The 23,733-nt window shown below is 38.1% G+C and overlaps 1 protein-coding gene and 1 pseudogene across 4 annotated transcripts in view; one reads left to right on the top strand and one right to left on the bottom strand.

Annotated features, from left to right (window-relative positions):
* The window catches only part of LOC144972877 (endothelin-converting enzyme 2-like), an 86,412-nt gene that overhangs the window by 50,326 nt on the left and 12,353 nt on the right, over positions 1-23,733 (top strand). For all 4 annotated transcript variants that reach the window (XM_078914645.1, XM_078914643.1, XM_078914642.1 and 1 more), the window contains 6 exons: positions 264-347; positions 7,501-7,590; positions 10,377-10,504; positions 12,486-12,708; positions 18,326-18,502; positions 20,875-20,978. In XM_078914645.1, the coding sequence (XP_078770771.1) occupies positions 264-347; positions 7,501-7,590; positions 10,377-10,504; positions 12,486-12,708; positions 18,326-18,502; positions 20,875-20,978 (806 nt within the window). The remainder of the gene's footprint in view (positions 1-263; positions 348-7,500; positions 7,591-10,376; positions 10,505-12,485; positions 12,709-18,325; positions 18,503-20,874; positions 20,979-23,733) is intronic.
* Positions 3,389-4,326, bottom strand: LOC144973803 (uncharacterized; annotated as a pseudogene).

Genomic DNA, 23,733 nt, shown 5'->3' with positions numbered 1-23,733 from the left:
TTTAATCGGTTTATATTTGAAGGATGGTTTTTCTGGCCAAAATATTAAAAACGTGTTTTTTGGGGGGGTTTTTTTTTAGAATATGGCAACTTTGTCATGTCCTTTTAAAAATGTGTTCATTGACTGACGAAAGGAGCAGGGTTATTAGCAGCATGAAAGATAGATTTATAAATGGCGAGGTGAATCACACCCTGTATCCCTTTTTCCAGATCTTTGTGATTATTTTAACAATATTTTTTGTTCTCCAAATAAATATATATTAGGTTGCCGTACTGTTGGGAGGAGATCCAGAGGTTTCAAGGAAGAAAATGAAAGAGGTTTATAATTTTGAGAAAGAACTGTCGGAGGTAAGTATGTAGGTGCCTATTGTACAGCTTGAAAATGATTGAATGCGTTTGCTCCTTGATCCACTCCTCTATTCATTGTCTGTTTAATGATATAGAAAAAAAAAATTGACGTCACTCATCTCTTTTGTTATTGTTTTTGACAGCCATTTTGGTGGTTATTCCAGCCATTTTGGTGGTTATTCGTCACTAAATGATTGATACTATGCGGATAGGTAAAAAAGCAACTCGCACCATCCCTCTGCCGGATATAACGTCTCCAACACACAGAACGATGTGTAACTTTAAGCGTGTATAGTCTGATTAATAGCATTTAGTGAGAACTGCTCATAAGGGATTCAATAGTCGTACCGTCACTTCCTTCCTAATGACGTATGGTAACTTAGTAACACTGGCTCTAAACTATCGGAACAATGGCGGACGCCGTATGAAATATTTCTCCGGCGAGCTTAAAAGCGTATCCAGAGGAAAAAAACCCCATCAATTTGATCATGTTTTGACTTTTACACATTCTGATCACAAGGCATATGAAAATGGAATGAAAAGTTCTCGCCAGCATGAAGAATAAAAAGTAAAGATTTTCTTTGTTTAGAACCAAGATGGCCGCCGTTGCCGGGCGCGTGACATCAGACTACTGAATCCAATTTCGTTCTTTCTTTATTAATCAGACTAAAAACGTTCAAGGTTACGCGCAGTTGTGTATGTTGCTACGTTATATCCGATTGGCGGATATTGTGAGTATTTTAATTAAGGGCATAGCATTAATAAGTCCTCTCATACTATAGTTAGTTCGAAGTTGACATCACTCAGGTAATTAACAGGTAGATAACCACGCCCTCGGACAATCGTCATAATGTAAACAATGGTAGTGATTGGTAGACACAGCAAACTACACAGGTTTTACTATCGATTGTATGTGTCTAAATAAAATACCCACTGTCCAACCGCTTGGTCAATAGAACTAACTGTACAAGTGTAACCGTTTAAAATCTGATCGGGATAATCGTGTGATAACTCGTCACCCATCTGGCGGTATAAAAACAATAACAATGATCAGAGAGAGGTCGATTTCATTCACGCTACTGTTTATAAACAACCAAATATGTTTGTCCGAGCACATGTGAGGGTGTGTCACAAATTTTAAGTTTTGATTGGTCAAAAATCTACAGGTTAATTCTCATTAAACTATATTATCCTGACTATAAACGATCATGGTAACACAGTGTTTTGTGCGTTGGTCCGTTATACTTCCGGATGGCAATGTTGTGAGATCCTTGGCCAAGTGCATTCTATCTATAGAAGAAACAAAATTGATGTCACTCAGCTCTTTGTTATTGTTTTAGCCAGCCATTTTTATGCGTAATACTCACTAAATTCTATCAACCAGAATATAGATAGTTCGAAGATGACGTCACTCAAGCCTTTGTTATTGTATTTTGCCATCCGCGTTTGTGAGCGATTCTCACTAAACTGATTACTATATTATAAAAGTTCATGATTACACATAGTTTTGTCTATTGGTCCGTTATACTTCCGGATGGCAATATTGTGAGCTTCTTAGCCAAGCACATACTATCTATACATAGTCTGCCCTTGGCTCAGAAGTTCATAACATTGCCATCCGGAAGTATAACGGACCAACACACAAAACTGTGTGTATCCATGAAGGCTTATTGTCAGGTTAATACAGTTCAGTGAGTATTACTCATAAACGCGGATGGCAAAAAAAATAAATAAATAACAAAGACCTGAGTGACATCATCTTCGAACTATCTATAGATAGTGTGCGCTTGGCTAAGAAACTCACAACATTGCCATCCGGAAATATAAGGGACCAATTTACAACACTATGTGTAACCTTAAACGTTTATAGTCTGGTTCATACAGTTTAGTGAGAATTACTAATAGACATGGATGGGTTAAAAAAAAACAATAACAAAGACCTGAGTGACGTCAACTTCGTGCTATCTATTGCTGTCTGTGATTTGTAATCTGTGAGTTTTTTTCACTCGGAGACTGGTCTTTTGCACACATTTACCCTATTTTATCTTAGACCAGGAAGGAAATTCTTTGATGACAAATACTCTTCGACAGTCGTAACGTCACTTCCCTTGTTATGACGCACAGTAACTTAGTAACTGGCTCTAAACTATCGAAACAATGGCGGACGCCCTTATGAAATATTTCTCCGACGAGCATAAAAGCGTATCCAGAGGGAAACAATTATAAATCTGATCATGTTTTGACTTTTGCACATTCTTATCAAAAGACATATGAAAAGTTCTAGCCAGCATGAAGAATAAAAAGTACAGAATTTCTTTGTTTAGAACCACGATGGCCGCCGTTGCTGGGCGAAGTGACATCAGACTATTGAATCCAATTACGTTGTGTTGGTCTCGTAATAGACACTTAGATAACCTCTCGGACAGTCGTCATTATGTGTGTGGTGGCCCAGGAAAACGGGGTATAATGTGAAAAAATAACTTTTTCTTCATGTTAAGGTTTTCTGATAGAGCAGCTTTAGCTGATTATTATGCTTTTTAAATTATGTTTCTAGCTTAATTATTGACAAAATTAGACCACTTCAAAGTGGCTGACACCAATGCAATGAAACTGAGAAAAACGGATTTTAAAATTCAACTTGTATTTTTCAACTTTTCGAATCAGATAACAACTTAGAACACAAATATCATAAACAAATACACAATAAAAAATGGGTATATACATATATATAATGCTACTAAGGCAATGAATTATATTACATTATAATATGATATTAGAATTAGTATTTACAAGCAAACACACTCATCTTAACAGGTCCGTCTGCAGACAAAGCGAGGCAAATAAATGACATTTTAAAAAAAGGTTACCATCTCTCCTCTACTCTCCCATCCATCCATGTTATACACTCACCCAATTTGCATTACTGTTATGACACACATTATATTTCATTATCTTTAATACAAATTACAAATATAAATTTATTTAGTCTAACTTACAAATCATTTATTCTTAGAACGTTTCGTTTTTGGAGCCCCGCTTTCCTACTCTTCCATATCCACCTCACCCCCTGCACTCTTTCTGACATTAAGTTCATGGACTGGTTGTGGAGCCACAATATCCTGGAACGGTTCCTCAACAAATGGACGAATTTCATTGTACAGATACTACTGTATCTTAAGAGTGAGTCCGTTCGGTTGGATTTGGGGTGGTAAATCATTCGGAATAGGTAGGGCTACTTTCAAGAGTGAGTGAACAATTTCTTCCGAATTCACATTCACAGACCCACGAGAGGTGATGGTTTTTCTTAATGCCAATCGACTTAGAAAAAAATTTGAAAGGTGTTTGGTCCAGTCAAACATTGGAACGAGTACGTCTCCCTCCTGATTTCCACAAAGTTGAGCCAAATTCATCACAGATGAAGAAATAACAACATCTGCCACATCGTTTAGCGTGTTGATTTTCGTTTTTATAAAAAGTCGCTTGATCAGGCCAAATCCAGAGTCAGGACTAAATTTTGTATGTCCAGTTATCAGGAAACTGAGATTTACTGAGGAATGTTGACCAGTTATAACTCGCCACAGAAGATACCATACCATGGCGGAATTGTTGTTTTGACCACTACAATTATCCGCATGAAATGAAGATGTTTTTCTCCCAATCCATAATGCTGAAAAAAGTAATGAATCAAAGAAATAACACAGTTGGCTCGTTTGCCAGTGTTGAATTCCTCATCGATGAGGAAGTTGACTTGACGTGTCAGGGCCTCACAGTTGACACCGAAAAGACCACATCGACGAGGAACCTTGAAGTAGATGGGGCCTGGTTGCAGAGGCTTGGAGGGATACATCAGCTGCTGGGCGAAATCAAAGCTGCAGTGCACAGTCCCATCCAAGGAGCAGGGTTCCTGTCCACTAAGAAATGGCCAGTGTTTTAGAGGGAAGTTTTTTTGTGCTTTTGTGTACACGTGGTTCAACACCATTAGTTTTTAGGTGTGCGATGAGGGCATCCGGTTTTCCTTTCTCAATGCAGTGAAGAAACATAAGCAATAGCAGTGATTGGGTAACATAGCGAACTACACAGGTTTTACTATCGATGGCATGTGTCTAAATAATATATCCACTGTTCTACCGCTTGATCAATAGAACCAACACAGAACACTATTTGTAAACTTAAACATTTACCATATGATCGAGAAAGTCGTGTGACAACTAGTCACCCATCTGGCGATCTAGAAACAATAACAATGACCAGAGAGAGGTTGATTTCATTCACGTTATTGTTTATAAACAATTAAATATTTTTGTCAGATCACGTGTGAAGGTGTCTCACAAATTCCATGTTTTGATTGGTCAAAAATCTACTGGTTGATTATAATCTACTCAGGTGTAAATTGTTTGGTTAAAGGTTACACATACTATAGTCAGATTGTTTATTAATGGCGCGTGTTTTTTAATCAGTTGTCCCTCTTTCAAATGTTGTAAAAATTTTGTGTCAACCTCTGAATCAATGTGTCTTAACTGAATATAGACAGTATGCGCTTGGCGAAGAAGCTCATAACATTGCCATCCGGAAGTATAACGGACCAACACACAAAACTGTGTGTATCCTTGAACGTTTATAGTCCGGTTAATACAGTTCAGTGAGCATTACTCATAAACGCGGATGGCAAAAAACAATAACAAAGACCTGAGTGACGTCATCTTTGAACTATCTATAGATTTTGGACCGTGTTGAAGCCATATCAAAATGTTTTCTTCTTTAAGACGACTCTAAAACTGCTGTCATAAATTTAGAGGTTTTACAGTTAAATATGTAAACAAGTTACGCACCACAATAAAATCTCGTACTGATACAGTAGTTCCTGCTAGTGATTATGAGTTCACGTCATACTAGTTTCCGAAAAAAAATTCGCTTTAACTGTTATAAACTTACAACTTTTGTAATTTGCATTAAATTTGAATTTATTAATTATTGCATATTATCTACATCATGTCTCAATTACCAAGGAGTGTTATGAAATCTCTTGCTTTAAATCATTTGAAATACTGATTATATACTCAAAATTGTCAAATTAACAATGAATGCTGTTTATATAACTTTGAAAAAAATTATATGTGCATTAACGTTTCAAGGAGCATTTAAAGTTTTTTAAAACACGATACCTTATCTCGTAAAGCTGCGAAAAGAAATCTACTTGTATCTACCGATAAGCCATTAAAAAGGACGGCTATCATATTGGAGTATCACAATTAACCCTGAGAGGATTATTATCGATTTGCGACAGAGATATCACCAGTGGGGAACGACGTGTAGAAAAGGATACTGTACAACTTGATACGGATATCATCCACAGATATATGGAACTGGGTGAACGTAAACATTCATCCGACAAAGGAATAGTCGCCTGATAATTCGGGTAGAAAAAAGGCCCATCTGATCTGGACAGAGGATCTTTGTTATTCTCGCAGATGGTGAAGATACTGGATATTTAGAAGGATGCCATACCATTTTTTCTTCTCTGCATGATCTGGAAGGTAAAAAATACATGATTTGTGAACATTTGAGTGCATTCCTGTGCTTGTGCCTGGATGAGACTTTTAGGTGATCTCAATCTATAATTTGTTTCCTATTGGAAGCAATTCCCCTTTGTCTTGCCTTTTCTTGGGTGCTTTCTCCTTACCGAACATTTTCAGGATTTTTTCCAAAATGGCATAGCTATTCAACACAAATTTTGATTTCTTTACACTTGAACTCGGAAGCAAAAAGAACATACTATACTTAATTTTGTGCAGAAAAACAAGCTTTTCAAAACAGCATCAAGTTCTTATGGCTAGAACAAAGATTTTTCTCCATATTTTGTGATTTACACAATAAAGCTGAAAAAAGTGTTCATTGAATCTTACCGAATGTGACGATTTTCCTATAGTTGGTAAGGAGAGGTTTAATTTTAATTTGAGAACTTTTTACTATCCCATTTCTTCCTTTTTATTGGCGCTGATATGACCTTAATGTGTTGCAAGCGCCGTAAAACCCTTAAAAACATTAAGAACAAATAAATTCAGTAACTATAAAAGCAGACATGATTTCTTGGCTTCAATTAGGCAGTACCACAAATTCTGACCATTTACCCAAGCGCTAACTATACTCCTTAGTGAAAAGAAACAAACCAGAGACAGTATTCAAAGCAGACTGTCTAATCAGGGACTTTTGACACGAGGTGCGTGACTGCCCCCATATCACTGCGAGCGCAATCCAATCGAGCTCATTTGGGCCCAAGTAAAGGGAAAGATTGAGAGGAGGAACACTAAATTTACTCTCACCGACGAGGCAATAAATCATATAACAAGGGAAGACTGGGAAAAAGCATGCTCCAGTCGTCGAAAACTGGATGAAAATTACATTTCATTGGATAGAGTGAGCCATGAAATCTTTCCGCAGTCGTTCCATTTCGTCTTTTCACCATCCTCGTCATCAGAATGTGATGATTGACGTGTCCAGTATTACTTTGTTGTTGTTGTTGTTGTCATTGTTGAACACGTGTACATATTTGTGGAAACACTGTATGTAAATTGATGACTTTGTACGTTTGACCAGTCTACATTAAATTTATGTCATCCTCTTTGGCATAACACAAGCTATTTCTCAAAACTGTGCAATCAAAATAATGTTGGAAGCGCATACTGTTCAGTTTCGTTTGTATTCGTTAGTAATGTGCATTGATAGTTATAAAACGTATATGTCTGAAAGTTAAAGATTGCCATTCGTCCCTTCATATTCATATACTGTGCATGAACGTTTCACCACTTCTGCTCGTCAGGTAAATTGTACCCATGTACCAACACACACAAGTATGTGTAACCTTAAATTTATAGTCTGTTGAGAATTTGTTGAAAACTCAACACCCAACTGGCGGTCTAAAACAATAGCGTTCATAACATCTACACCCCACGATAAAAGTTCCAGATTGAATTATTCAAATGCTGATGTTGCCTATCATGGACTAAGCAACTTTTCGAAGACAGATTTTATCAGTTGGCAGTCATGTACTGGAGAAAAATTCGGTCATCATTTATTCTGGCTATTAAAGCGATATTCAATAGTATTCTTATTGCATCTATAATGTATTCGTTTATATGTTCTGTTTTGTCAACAGATCTTCATTCCACGCTCTGAGATGACCAACCCTTTGGATATATACAATAAGATGACCCTGAAAGAATTTCAAAACATTATTGGCCCGTGGGTGAGTAATTTATATCTAGGCTCTCGTTCCTTTATCAGTATAACTGAATCAATTGATAATTCGAGTCTTACTAAGCATTAACCGATCGCAATATTCCCTGCCATTTAGTCCGTTCCGTCCAACTGACTAATTATTTCCTGCTAAAAGAAAAGTCTGACAAACATTCCTTAATTCTCGCCGTGCTTTCTACTTACAAGGGAAAACGATGCATAGGATGGAACTTCTAACAGTGATAAATGCTACCCTAAATGTTTTGTTTAGGGGTGGGGGTATTTTGTATTCCCTTCCCAACGCAAATAAGGCAACATGACAGGTGTTTTGGCCCATTTAGACGTATAAATTTATCCACGGCTAGGCTGATATCCAGAAACGGTAAGCGAAGTGACAACAATTCATAAAAACTGAGCACGTAAACGACAAAAAATTGTCAGACAACAGTTAATTTCTTCGTTTATGGGCCCATTTAGACGTTTAGGTAATTCATCCACGAGCTGGCGGATATCCGGAATCTGTAGGCGAAGTGACACCAAAAGCCGGTTAAATGTTTCGTTTACACGCTCAGTTTCCCAGTCACTTGAATGGAAACCATTGGAAAATCGGCGCAAGATATCCCGATTGTTACACAAAACCATCAACGACCCAAACGCAACCATCATCACCCCGAACTACATAAAAAGCAAATGCGGTAGATGAAATACATGCAGTTACTCCTCACAATAATACAACCATTTACAAGAACAGAAATACACAAACGCAGCCTTTTCCCACGAACAGTAACTGGCCGGAATGTCCTGTCACCGGACATAACGGACGATGTATGCTTGGAATCTTTCAAATGACTAGCTCGTCAAAGTAATCTGTGACTGTTCCCTGTTTTGATTGGACTGTGCTGTAACTGAACATTTATAGTGATGGGCCCCTTGGGGCCTTTTGCAAATACAAGTCATTGATGATTGAAAATGAATTGTTGTTACGTCGCCTACAGTTTCTCGATATCATTCAGCCGCGCATGAATTAGCTTTTCGTCTAAATTGGTTATTTGAGATAGAATTTGTCTGTGAGGTCGACCCATAGCTACTTTACGCACATGCCGGGCAACCGAATAGGTCAGCCCCACAGTGTGTAAGTATTTATCACAACCTTTTGACCCAGAGATGGAGGAATTGCATCGCGACACCTGCGGACGACTGAATACATTTTTCAATCGCCTCTGTTAAATTATGAGTGACGCTCAGGATCTGTGGGGCTGATTGATTTGAGCGATCGGCAAGTAATTAAAGATGCCTCTGCTTGGCTGTCGGATCACAAGGGCAAATATACTTTTTAATAAATTTTTGAGTGAAAAATAGAACCACTGAAATGTTCATTCGAACAGTTAATAAACTATAACATAACTGATGTAACTTTCAAAGGTGTCTGTACTGTGTGTTGAGTGAATAACCTGGGATACAGAAAAGATAATAGAATAAAAGGTATCTATGCCAATAGCTACATATTGATAAAAGTAAGAGCAAGTCTGTCTTTCTTTCCATCTTTCTTTCTGTCTGTCTGTGCATGTGCGTGTTGACTACAAGGAAAAACCCTGATTACCATCTAGTATTAAAATTAACAAGTTCGTTAACAGTTTTATCCTTTTGATGCAGGACGCCGATTTTTTTGCGATTGAGGTCGATCTTACATTGGTCGTATTGATTTTAAATCAATTTTATTCGACCCCTGAGATTTACGACGCCTTCAATCAGAAACAAAAGCACAGCATTATGTTTGATGCGTTGAAAACAATTTGATTACAAACATAGATCTATAGACGGAACGAATTGACGTCACTCAGCTCTTTGTTTTGGTTTGTTTTGGGGGGTTTTGTGGGGGGGGGGGGGGGGGTTGGTACTTATTTCTCGTTAAATAATATCAATCAAACTATAAACGTTCAAGTTTACACATTATGTTGGTACTATATAATAATTTGTCAATTCCATTAGCATTGTTTAAATAATCTACTAATCTTGAATTACAAAACTTTCTGACAGTGTCTTAATACAATACATAGTTTATTATATGAATAGAAGGTAGCGTCTACGGTCTCTTTTATGAAAGTATGTAAACAGCGTGTCTGTTTCCACGTTTCTCACTCATGAGAGGACGTAGAAATGGTGATTACGTTCGCTAGGTATCGTGATCGGTTGTTTGACGTTGGGAATCACTATATGGCCGCCCTTTTGCCAAATTCATTTTCGCGCACCTACAGACCGGACCAATGTTGATTGTTGATGGCTCAAAAGATGTGTCTAGGTCTATTTTAATTTCCACAATAAGTATAATAAGTATAATAGTTTGTAATAACCTTTATTTCTACCAAGCCAATGTGAATTGATTTCAGACAAAATACCTGAGTGCAAGAAAGACGGCTTGTTTTTGTTTTATGTTGTTATGAATTGAAAAACGCGCTGCCGTTTTCTATCCTAATGAGAGATTGGCCGTAATTTGGTGAAATCTTAGAAAATTCGCCAGGTATTCGTTTTGTTTTTTGTTTTGTTTAGTTCTTTAGCTTATTTGTTATTTTTGTCCTATTTGTTTGTGCGTTTGTTTGTTTTTTGTTTTGTATTGTTTTTCGTTTGTTTGAGTTTTGTTGTTTTATCTACTTTTTAGGGGGGGGGGGCGGGAGGTTGTTTGTCGGTGTTGTTGTTTTTTTTAAGTTTGCTGAAAACGATTTGACACATAATTGAAAGGGTGTGTTATTTACATAATGTTGAGTCAAGTATTCAGTCGTTTCTTTTTCACATCCACAGATAGACTTAAAGACATATCTTCAAGGTACGTTTAGAGGCCATCAGTTTACAGACGAACAAGAGGTTATTATCTCAACACCGTCATATTTCAAGAATCTATCTTCGATTATCCAAAATACCGACAAAGAGTAAGAAGTTAGCATTTTATGTTGTTTATTCTTATGGTGCGGGGGGGGGGGGGGGGTCGTATATAATCTGTAATTTGATGAGAACGTTTATGATATTGCTTAAAGTCCCAAAGAAAAAGAAATAATGTGACCAATTGTCTCAAAATTGTATAAGTTGGGGTGAAATGTGATACTTTAAAAGAAACAAATTAAATCTAAATCTTTGAAAATTGAGATTACATCAATAGAGGTTTTCCTTGAAGTGAGTGCGTTTTGTCGACTGAATATCATATAGAAAAATAAATAAATTTTACAACAATGATTATTTGTAGTTTCTTCCAGGATTTCCTGTGGGCACGGCTTTAATCATCCCTACCTATAGATAACTTGAATTCACTGAAAAATGAAGCATTTTTACAAATTATTAGTTTTGAAATATCTAAGAAATTAGTTTGAGGGGTGGAATAAAGGAATTTTTTCACGGGTTTGGATGTATTTAATTCGCTATTTTATCAGGGAATAACTCACATGCAAGCTGGTGAGTTATTTGCGCGATAAAAGTAACTCTTTTTAAAAATCCAAACATGTGAAAGAATGCTATATTATTCCAACCCTCTCTCTAAAAAGTACCGCGTAATGATATCAAGTTAACAATGATAACCTGTGACGTCTGGTTATCAATCTTTAATTTCACTAAAATTTGATTTTTTTGAAAAAGAAGAATCATTTAAATATTTTGGAAAATGTCTTTTACTCGGAGATGACGAAATCGGAATCGATTGAGGGGTAGAATATAAGATTTCTTACACACTTGCGTTTTGGAATTCGACTTTTGTTCTCAACGCGCAATTGTAAGCTCGTGCAGCGGTTGGGAACACGTCCGGAATTCCAAAAAGCAAGAGTGTAAGCATCGTATATTATTCCACCCCTCCCATTGGAAAACCCTATCATGTCTTAGTAAATACGTAATCGTTGAATAACGCTTTGAACGCGTTTAATAAAAATGTTATTCAACGACTGCAGAATAATTTCGCATTTTTGTTGGTGTGAAATAAGATGTAACTGACAGCTGCTTGGCAATTATAAATAATCCTTTGGTGCGCATGAACACAAATCCAACGTTTTTATTCTTTGGTCAAAATTGTCATTCAAGCAGACGGAGAAAGATAAAAAAAAATATGGTGAATAGAAATACTAATGCCTGTAGTGATTCAATTCAAAACCCTCAAAACTTTCTCATGATTTCAAATAACTCATACATATTTTGCTCACAGTGTCAACTTTATAATTTTATAACCCATCGCCATCTATATAATTTTACAACCCTGCCTACATTACAAAGACGCCGATTATGACATTGAATAAATTAAGAACCAGCTGAGAGACGAGAATGATGTCAAATGCCGGCATAATTATTACCTGTAGTCGGCGCGACTAGATCAAAGCACGCCGCGTCTAGCATCGCGTCACTCTTGGCTACTGTGTATGATAGCAGTAAAATTATCCTAAGATTATGCATAATGACGCGTGAATATCTTACCTGACGGACCAGCCAGGACTCGCATAAAAAAGCTCGAAATGTGATTGGATCCGACTAAATGACCAGTAAAAATCTGGCACCAACCAATCCAGTGGTTTTTGGGGTTAGCTAACTCCTATAATTTGAGATATAAGAAGTCACATCGCCAAACTCGGTCTTTTTCTCAGTTGATCGTCTTATTTATTTACCAATTATTGAATATTTCGTAACCTCGGAGATGGTCCTCCCAAGATCGGGCCCATCCCTCGTTCCGAAAATCCAATAAACTTAGAAAACTATTAGACTTCTCAGCCAGGTGCCTTGGTTTATGGGTTGAGTTATCTATCAATCGAGTTATTGGAGACACTCACCTCCCTAAATAATATTAAACGCACAACACTATTTAAGTGCTTTAATCCACACGAATAACGATTTCATGTATTTTGTACATTTAGTTTGTTTCAACCTTGCTTCTTCCGACAGGATTTTGGCCAACTACATGATGTGGACTACATTGCAAAAATTCATTTACTTCATGCCTGAAAGCTTCTTACAGGCTACTTTGCTCCTTAGCAAAAGCCAGACCGGTATATCAGAGTTGTCTCCAAGGTGGAAGCTTTGCGTTTCTTTTGCAATGGGTGGTCTCGGTTTTGCTGCAAGCTCTGTGTATGTTGACGCTAAATTCAGCGCTTCTGACAAAGAGAAGGTAAATTATACATTATTTTGTGACCTTAACATAAATTCTTACAGGCTCTATCACCCCCTCGCCCTACCCCCAGCAAAGTGCAGACCGGCATATCAGTATCAGAGTAGTGCCGCGCTGAGGACCGGTCCCAAGAACCGGTCCCATGGTTTCTTACTGAGAACCGAGGACCGGTTCCAAGGTGGAGAACCGTTGGCGGTTCTCATTTCTTATAATCTTTCTATTTTGACGACCCAGCCGATTCTCGTTTCTTTACAGCCTTTTCTCGGTTCTGTGCCTAGGTCGTTCGCCCCTCTTCTACCAATCACCACCCATCCCACTTAATTAATCGCATGAACACCCTCTTGCACATACGACGATCTCTCTCCTCGCCGTTAACTTCTCTCTCGTGTGTGGGGTGGAGGAGCAGGAGTCGCGTGATGCCTTGGACAATTCGATCATTCAGGGTAAATTTCAAAATTGACTACACGCTAATTACCACAAAGACAATGATCTATGATGACGACATCACCCCTCTTCTCTAATGGGTTATTATTTGAAATTAATGTGACTACTATAAGATGTGTGTGTGTGTGTGTGTGTGTGTGTGTGTTTATGTGTATGTTTCGAACCTAGCAGGTCTGATTTTTTTTTCTTTTGTCTATCTGTTGTCACCACTCCATTCTATCGAATTGTTGTCATTTAATAATACAATAATATTTAAATTTCGTTTGGTGTTTTAACTAATCAAATATTATGAGTTTCACATGCTATAGCTTTCTTCAAACCAAACAATCAATACGTCTGTATTTTTAAAGCCCCCATTAGAATATTTGGGGGCCCGATTGCTCAGTTGATAGAGCACTCTCTTTACAGGCAAAGAGACCGAGATCGATCCCGGGTACAGTCGAGATTTTTTTCTGATCTCCCTGTCTACCCAGCAGTGGATGGGTAGCATGGTCTGTTAGATCTGTCGAAAAGTACTTTGCCATTGACTGGCGCCCTATCCAAAGGTTGAAAAATAAATGAGAAAAAAGGGAATGGAGAGAAAAAAAGAAACAAATCAAAACAAAATTTTCCTATTCTTTTGGTCCAGGATGCCAAAGGCACAAAATATTAACAATCCCTTTTCCTTTCACTCCCTAACATTGACCTGACCCGCTCCATCAATATTCGCGCGCGCGCACACACACACACACACACACACACACACACACTTACATGCTGTTCATGTTTTGAAACAACAAGCCGTCTCCGCTCTCACTTCCACTTAGCGGTTCTACTGCCATCTAATGCAGGGGCGGTTCCCATCGTGTGACGGTCCCAACGACTCGTCGAGAATGTCCAATGTCGAAAAAGAACCGGTTTTTGGAACCGGAACCGGTCCTTGCGATTCTCATTTCCCAGGAACCGTGGAACTGCCGTCCTTAAGCATGCTTGGGACCGCTCGGCACTATAGCAGAGCCGTCTGCGGGGTGAAAGAGATGCGTTGGGATGGTTAGATATCGGTTTTGCGCGAGAGCAGTGAATGTTGACGCCTTCTGACAAAGCGAAAATACATTTAAATTATTTTGTGACCTTGACATTAGTTAGACTGTGGCGAAAAAAAATGTTTTTATAACATTCACACGAAAAAAAAAATCAATAATATCAAGTTACTTTGTATAACTGTGAAAATAATCAGGGTTCATAAATAATGAAAAATTATATTTTAAAATCTGACGGTCTGACACAAAAAGTATAGACGTTGATAGGGAATGAGATTAGCGGAAGAGTAGCGTCCCTTGATTGGACGTCACCGTTGGAGAAATTATTTGTAAACAAACCAACTACAAACCAACTACAAGCCATCGCTCCAAATACTAAATTTATTATTCATATTTCTGTACAAACACGCATATCATAATCAACGTTATGCATTTTTTTTTTTACAGAAATATGAATAATAAATTTTGTATTTGGAGCGCTTGGCTTGTAGTTGGTTTGCAGTTGGTTTGTTTATAAATAATTTCTCCACCGGTGACATCCAATCAAGGGACGCTACTCTTCCGCTAATCTCATTTCCTATAGCGTTTTAAAGTGTCGAAAAAGGTGGACTAAGTACAGCGCACAAATTATTGTAAGGCACATGAAGCATAATTTAATCTTCTCTCTTTCCCTTGACGGACTTTTGATTTCAACTTAGATTTGATAAAAAATAGTCCTTCAGCGCCATAAGCCATAAGCTTATGGAGCCGGAGTTTATCCCGGTTTCTTAGCCTTAAACGGAATGTAGCAATTGTTTGCCACAGTTTTCAAGGGCACAAGTCACAAAGAACTTTACGCCAGATCTAACAGACTTAGGAATCCAATCACGGCAGTGGGGTTATAAGAAAAAAATCTCGGCTGTCAGGGATCGACACAGTTCTAGTGAATGCTCTACCAACTGAGCAATCAGGTCCATTTAATTTTACCAAGGGAAAATAGTTAACCTATAAAGATTCTCTAGATGAAATGTTAATAACAATGTCGATATGAACGTTTATATAGAGCATTTCCATGGATTTTCCATGCTCAATGCGCTTCACAATGTTTAATTCATTCCCCCAGCATGAATTACATTTCCTATTCTCATATGCGTCCTTTTTGTACTAACGCTCTTACAATGTCCGTCAATGCCTGTAGCCAGGTACGCAATCACGCCTTAGTCGAGTATTAAGTAGTGCCGCGCTGAGGTGCCCACGGTCTTTTAGCTGTGAACCGAGGATCGGTCCGATAGTGGAAGACCGGCGGCGGTCCTCACTTCTTATCACCTTTCAACGGTCTCGCGCCATACTACCTCCCCAGCGATTCGTTGGCTCGGTTGCCTATCTTCCACCAATCACCACCCATCCCACTTAATTAATCACACCCACCCCCCTTTGCCATACACTAAACGACACAGACGACCATAGAGGCAGACGACCACCTCCCTCCACTCCGCAAACCGCCCTTTCGTGTGTGAGATGGGGGGAACAGGAGGCACACGCCTTGGACGATTCCATTATACGAGGTAAATTTCAAAATTTACTACACCATAGTGATCGCAATGACAATTATCTATGATGAAGGCATGACTCCTCTTCTCTAATGGGTTATTGTTTGAAATGCATGTGACTACTAAAGATGTTTGTGTTTGTGTGTGTGTGTGTGTGTGTGTGTGTGTGTGTGTGTCGAACCTAGCAAGATGCAAGTCCGATTTTTTGTTTTCTTTTGTCCATCTCTTGTCACCACTCATTTCTATCGCATTGTTGTCATTTAAAATAATACAATAATATTCAAATTTCGTTTGGTGTTTTAACTAATCAAATAATATGAGTTTCATTAGTTTCTTCCTTCCAAAAAACCCAGTTATAACGTCTGTATTTTAAAAAAAGTCCAATAGAATATTTGGGGACCCCGATAGCTCAGTTGATAGAGCACTCTCTTTGTACGCAAAGGGCCAGAGATCGATCCCGGGTGCAGTCGAGTTTTTTCTGAGTCCCTGTCTACTCAGCAGTGAATGGGTAGCTGGGTTTGTTAGATCTGGCGAAAAGTCACCATGGACGCCACTTATTACTTATTAACTTATTACCGCATCCACCCCCTCTTATTATAACTTCACGTCTCTCTCTTACTCTTCAATGCTCGCTGCCCTCTAATGTGTGTGTGTGTGTGTGGGGAGGGGGGGGGGGTAGGAGTTGCGTGTGTGTATCAACGCCACGAACAACTCGATCAACGCCTTGGGCGATGCCATTATCTCCGTTAATGGGGATAAATTTCAAATTTTATTAAATTATCGAAGTAACAATGAAGTACGGTGAGCAAATAAAGAAGGCATCACCCCTCTTCTCTAATTAGGTTACAATTTGAAATGAGTGTGACTACTCCGTGTGTTTTACTCCTGTAGACCACGGTTTTCATCGTGTAGCGGTCTTTAACGGTTCAAGAATGAACGATCCCACGGTCTCAAAGGTCAAAACGGTTCGAACTTCCGACAGTCTCTCAGGAATGTTCAATGTCGAAAAGGACCGGTCCTAGGACCGGTCCTTGCGGTTTTCATTTCCCAGGGACCGTAGGACCGTGGTCCTTAAGCTTGCCAAGGACCGCCCCGCACTAGTGTTAAGTGCCTTGTTCAAGGACACAACACCGGGATGATAATTTTTCACACTTGATATAATGCATCCGGCAAACTATTTAAATCTGTGACAAGATGAGACACTGTACCGCTGAGCCAGCAAGTCACATTACAGAAACTATTATTTTAATCGCCACAGAATGACGATATATTTATATCTTTATGTAGTTATGTCTCCATTAGGGCCGCGTGCAATCAAAGAGAAAAGTTAAAATCAAGACTGTTAGAATACAAAGCTTATTTCTATGTAAGGTGGCCAGATTTAGTCATTTACCAGTCTAGTAAAAGCCTAACTAGTTTTCAGCCGGAGCGAAGCAAGTGACAAAAAATCGGCGTTTCCTAATCTCTCAATCTCACAATAGCTGCTACATTGTCAACGGTATGGTGTATTCTAGTCCCAGACTAACCGTGACTCCGACCTCAGCAAATGACTAAAACTTAGCTTAGCTTAGTCCGAGGTGCCGAAATTTCAGTATGGGACTTTTTCTTCTTCTTCTTCTTTCTGCATATATGAAAACCACTGAAGTGAGCGTAAAAGAGTCTGCCTTTAGTTTAAACCCAAGTCTAGGCTTTATTCAACATTCAAAAGAGGTACGACGAGGAGCATGATGATCTGCAACACAAGGAGAAAAGCAAACAGTTATGAAAACAGATAAAGCAGACATAGCATAACAAAGCGTTGAAAATAATAACAAAGCGAAGCGCACGAACAAAGCTACATCACAACAACCACCTGGGGTGTATTGTCGTAGATGTTGGTGTTTAGAGTGGCACAGAAGCGATTCTGTCTCTGAACTGTTTAAGGTTTTCAGAGCTAACTACATCCGCGTGCTGTTCCAAATTCTAATCGTGGATGGAAAAAAAACGGCTGCTCATGAAGATCGAGGACTAAGCGCTAGTCCGCCTTCATAAAAACGGGCCCATATTTCAGCAATACCACGATTAAGGACCAAGCAGACGACACAAATTGTAACAAATCGTCTCAATACCATATTATATCCGTGTGAACTCGTTGCGAGAAATTGATTTTAAGCTCAACTTTTATAATGTAAGATAGAATGAATGCTTTTATTTAAGAGAAATGAATGATAATAATAAAATGGAATAGAATAGAAGCTTCAATTGAAATTACCAAGGCAAATGATGTTAACTTTTCGAGTTTTCCCCTTGTCAACAAAACACGTTGAGTATGACACTAAGAAGGAATGAGCGCAACGGTAAGAAGCTGCCGTTGTTACGGGGAATATTAAAGATTTATTCGCCGTGGTTTTATGATGATGATGATGATGATGATGATGATGATAATGATGATGATGATGATGATGATGATGATGATGATGATGATGGTGGTGGTGGTGGTGGTGGTGGTGGTGGTGGTGGCGGTGGTGGTGGTGGTGGTGGTGATGGTGGTAAATTATTGCCATCATCATCAATAAATAATTATTATTAATACCGACTGTTGTTATCTAACACCAACCACACTTTTTCAATATATTTCCTTCTCAGGTAGAGAAGACCATTGAAAATATCCGAGAAAACTTCATATCTAATCTGGCCAGTGTCCAATGGTTGGATGACGTCACAAGATCACGATTACGAGAAAAAGCAGAGGCTGTATTATTCAACATTGGTTACCCAGATTGGATCCTGGACCCCGAGCAACTCGACGAGTATTATGACAAGGTACGGTTAATTATGTGGGTCCTTAATGATGTGTTATACGTTTAGGTAAATACTCACAACACCCGCCTACCGAATATAATCTTAAACGTTTATAGTCTGATTGTTATGATTTAGTGAGAACTAATAATTCAAATGACTGTCTAAAAACATTACCAAAGAGCTGAGTGATGTCAATTTCGTTCCATCTATAGCTCAGATGGTAGAAAACTCGCTTCACAAGCAGATCAGCCAGTTTCCATCCAGGTTGCAGTTGAGATCAGATTTCTTCTGACTCTTTCTATACCCAGCAGTGATTGGGTTGCTGAGTGTTAATTTAGCAGTATAACGAGTTGGTATTTTATTATAGAGCAGCCTTATAATCAATTTGGTAATGTCTGAGCTCGTCAATAAGCTGTGATAAGCAAGGTTGAAAGTATAGAAGGACAGGTATAACAAGGTTTTATTGTACGACCATCAATGAATGGGGATAAGCGAGGTTGGCGGTATAGAAGGAAATTTATAACAATGTTATATAGCACGAGCTTCAATAAAATTATGACATAGAATTTAATAGAAAATCATTAAAAATTGAAACCTTTCAAAAATAGATCAAACGGTGATAACTCTTCATGTCTGGGGAGACTTCAAATTTGTGTCTGAATTCAAAACGTTCCTTATAATTTTGGCTTTGTGTCTCCTTGGAGTTTATAACCCCTGCGACACTTTATGGACGTTATAGAAGCAAAGTCTCAGGTCTGAGAGTCTTTGCCAAGTCCGATCTCATCCATAAGCTGGTGATAAGCAATGTTCGCGGTATAGAAGGAAAGGTTTAAAAATATTTTATTGTACGAGCTTCAAGTGAAGTTGGCGGTAAAGAGGGAATGGAATAACAGGTCTTTTTGTACGAGCTTCAATGAATGGGGATAAGCGAGGTTGGCAGTATAGAAGAAAATGTATAACGTTTGTTTGTTTTTTTTTTTTTTTTTTTTTTTTTTTTTTGTTGCTTTTTTTTTTTTTTGTACTGGCTTCAATGAATGGGGATAAGCGTGGTTAGCGGAATAGAAGGAAATTTTTGCAAGGTTTTTTATGAGTGTCAATAAAAGAGTCTACCAAGTCCGATCTCATCAATAAGCTGATGATAAGCAATGTTCGTGGAATAGAAGGAAAGGTATAGCAAGGTTTTGTATGAGTTTCAATAAAATTATGACATAGAATTTAATAGGAAATCATAAAAAATTTAAACCTGTCAAAAACTATCTAGACCACTTTCCATGTCTGGGGAGACTTCAAATTTGTGTCTGAATTCAAAACGTTCCTTATAATTTTGGCTTTGTATCTCCTTGGAGTTTATAACCCCTGCAACACGTTATGGACGTTATAGAAGCAAAGTCTCAGGTCTGAGAGTCTTTGCCAAGTCCGATCTCATCCATAAGCTGGTGATAAGCAATGTTCGCAGTATAGAAGGAAAGGTATGAAAATATTTTATTATACGAGCTTCAATGAATGGGGATAAGTGAAGTTGGCGGTATAGAAGGAATGGAAAAACAAGGTCTTTTTGTACGAGCTTCAATGAATGGAGATAAGCGAGGTTGGCAGTATAGAAGAAAATGTATAACGTTTGTTTGTTTGCTTGTTTTTTTGTGTTTTTTTTTTTTTTTTGTTTTTTTTGTTTTTTTTTTTTGTTTTTTGGTACTTGGCTTCAATGAATATGGATAAGCGAGGTTAGCGATTGAAGGAAATGTATAGCAAGGTTTTGTATGAGTTTCAATAAAATTATGACATATAATTTAATAGGAAATCATAAAAAATTGAAACCTTTCAAAAACTATCTAGATCAAACGGTGATAACTTTTCATGCCTAGGGAGACTTCAAATTTGTGTCTGAATTCAAAACGTTCCTTATAATTTTGGGTTTGTATCTCCTTGGAGTTTATAACCCCTGCATCACTTTATGGACGTTATAGAAGCAAAGTCTCAGGTCTGAGAGTCTTTGCCGAGAAGAGGGTCATATTAATCGATCGATATTTGAAGGACAACTTTTCTGGCCAAATTTTTAAAACCAAGTTTGTAAAGAGTACGGCGGTTAACTGGTTAAGCACTTTTTTTCGTCGTTCAATGTTCCCTTTCCATATATATTTTAGCATTTGTTAATAATATTGTAATGTTTATACTTTTGTGAATTTTATATATTTACCTGCATGTAATTCTAGATTTGTCAAAGAGCAGTCAAAGTATATATAATTACTACTTGAATATACTGTATTTCCAGACTTCGAATATTGTATTTTCACTGTTTTAATACTATATTTTCACTCTTTTAACACTGTCTTTTTTTACTATTTTAATACTGTATTTTCACTCTTTTAATACTATATTTTTACTCGACATAATAGCTGGAGTTGAAAGATGACGAGTTCCTAAAAAACAGAATAACTCTCAACGACTTTGGGATCGACAAAACGGTTGAGAAATATGGAAAGAAACCAGATCGGTTAGAGTAAGTTATTTTTTGTTTTGTTTTAATGTGTTTCACGTGTGTGCGTGTGTGTGTGTGTGTGTGTGTGTATGTGTAAGTGTGTGTTTTGTTTGTTTGTTTGTTTTGTTTTGTTTTGTTTTTTATCTTTTGCCTCAATAATTTCTTATTATTCTAAGTCTTACCATTTTGTCTTCCATTTTGTAAAGGTTATCTTTAAATAGAAGGAACGAAATTGACGTCACTCTGCTCTTTGTTACTGCTTTTAGATAGCCATTTTAATGATTAGTTGTCACTAAATTCAACCACTCAGGCTATAAACGTTCAAGGTTACACATAGTGCGGGGCGGTCCTTGGCAAGCTTAAGGACCACGGTCCTACGGTCCTTGGGAAATGAAGACCGCAAGGACCGGTCTCTAGACCGGTCCGTTCATTCTTGAACCGTTAAAGACCGCTACACGATGAAAACCGTGGCCTACAGGAGTAAAACACACGGAGTAGTCACACTCATTTCAAATTGTAACCTAATTAGAGAAGAGGGGTGATGCCTTCTTTATTTGCTCACCGTACTTCATTGTTACTTCGATAATTTAATAAAATTTGAAATTTATCCCCATTAACGGAGATAATGGCATCGCCCAAGGCGTTGATCGAGTTGTTCGTGGCGTTGATACACACACGCAACTCCTACCACCCCCCTCCCCCCCCCCCCCCACACACACACACACATGAGAGGGCAGCGAGCATTGAAGAGTAAGAGAGAGACGTGAAGTTATAATAAGAGGGGGTGGATGAGGTGATAAGAGGGGTCGATGGTGACTTTTCGCCAGATCTAACAAACTCAGCTACCCATTCATTGCTGAGTAGACAGGGATTCAGAAAAAAATCGACTGCACCCGGGATCGATCTCTGGCCCTTTGCGTATAAAGAGAGTGCTCTATCAACTGAGCTATCGGGTCCCAAATATTCTATTGGACCTTTTAAAAATACAGACGTTATAACTGTTTTTTTTGGACGGAAGAAACTAATGAAACTCATATTACTTGATTAGTTAAAACACCAAACGAAATTTTAATATTATTGTATTATTTTAAATGACAACAATGCGATAGAAAGGAGTGGCGACAAGAGATGGACAAAAGAAAACAAAAAATCAGACTTGCAACTTGCTAGGTTCGACACACACACACACACACACACACACACACACACACACACACATCTTTAGTAGTCACATACATTTCAAACAATAACCCATTAGAGAAGAGGGGTCATGCCTTCATCATAGATCATTGTCATTGCGATCATTATGGTGTAGTAAATTTTGAAATTTACCCCGTATAATGGAATCGTCCAAGGCGTGCGCCTCCTGTTCCCCCCATCTCACACACGAAAGGGCGGTTTGCGGAGTGGAGGGAGGTGGTCATCTGCCTCTATGGTCGTCTGTGTCGTTTAGTGTATGGCAAAGGGGGGTGGGTGCGATTAATTAAGTGGGATGGGTGGTGATTGGTGGAAGATAGGCAAAGGACCGAGGCAACGAATCGCTGGGGAAGTAGTATGGCGCGAGACCGTTGAAAGGTGATAAGAAGTGAGGACCGCCGGCGGTCTTCCTCTTTGGGACTGGACCACGATTCACAGCTAAAAGACCGTGGGACCGGTCCTCGGTCCGGTCCTCAGCGCGGCACTACATAGTATTGTCATTTTTGGTACGTCATGTCCAGCTGGTGGCTGTTGTGAGTATGTTGACTGAACGCATAGCATCAAAATCAATGTTGGTGGTTTGATTCCATGTTAAAAGGGTGTACTAGTGGGGTTTCAATTATCCCTCAATATATTTGGACCTTTCTATGTGTGTCTGGGACCTTAGCCGTGATTTGGGCTACTCCGTTTTACTCAGCCCCTACATCGTGTTGATTTTGTTGATTTGAGGAAGGCAGTCGAATGTTAATATATTTTATTTTTCTGTGAGGGAATATATATATATATATATATATATATATATATATATATATATATATATATATATATATATATATATATATATATATATCAAGGATTACTATACTGGAAAGGATTGACATGTCGAATCTTCAGCCCCCGCTAGTGGGGGCCATTGGTTGGATAACGATTTCAAGCAAAACTACTACTTTTCTGCCTTGGTACAATTTCCTTGAATGCGCAATAATTGATTCTGTTCTTATAATTTCGGTACTTTATAAGAAATTGGTTAATTGGCTACCATAAGTTTTAAATAATATTTCTTATATCTTGAATGATATGAAAATATATAAAATGTAGTGAACTATCAACAATTTTACTGGAAAGTATGAACTATTTTTTTATGACGCCCTCTTACAAATTGAGTAATTGGGTTTGTTTTCATGTTTAAAAATCAAAAGTACGAATCTGCTTTCAATTGCTTTTAATAACTAGATAGATCTATGGCTAATTTATCGAACCAGAATCTTTGAAAAGTGGTAAGTACCAATAATAATTGCGTAATAATTATTATTTAAGAAATGTTTAGAATTAGCATCTGGCTGTAGTTCCTGCAGACGATAGATAGACCCGTTGTCGTGCTTGCTCTGTCGAGTCGCACAGATTCAGATATGGTGATCAGACTGACATCCTGATTCGGATTTGTTTCTTATTTTATTATGGCTTGTGGCTTTATATTTATATCTTTTTTTTTCTATATGGTTAACTGATAAATATTGACTTTATTGTATTAGTCTGTATAAGTCTAGAGGGCCCTTTGCTCGTCACGTCAACTTCACAA

The sequence above is a fragment of the Berghia stephanieae genome, chromosome 5, assembly GCF_034508935.2.
Source record: "Berghia stephanieae isolate SIO BIC M18660-M18661 chromosome 5, UCSD_Bste_1.3, whole genome shotgun sequence".
NCBI lineage: Eukaryota > Metazoa > Mollusca > Gastropoda > Nudibranchia > Aeolidiidae > Berghia > Berghia stephanieae.
This window is presented reverse-complemented; position numbering and strand designations above follow the sequence as displayed.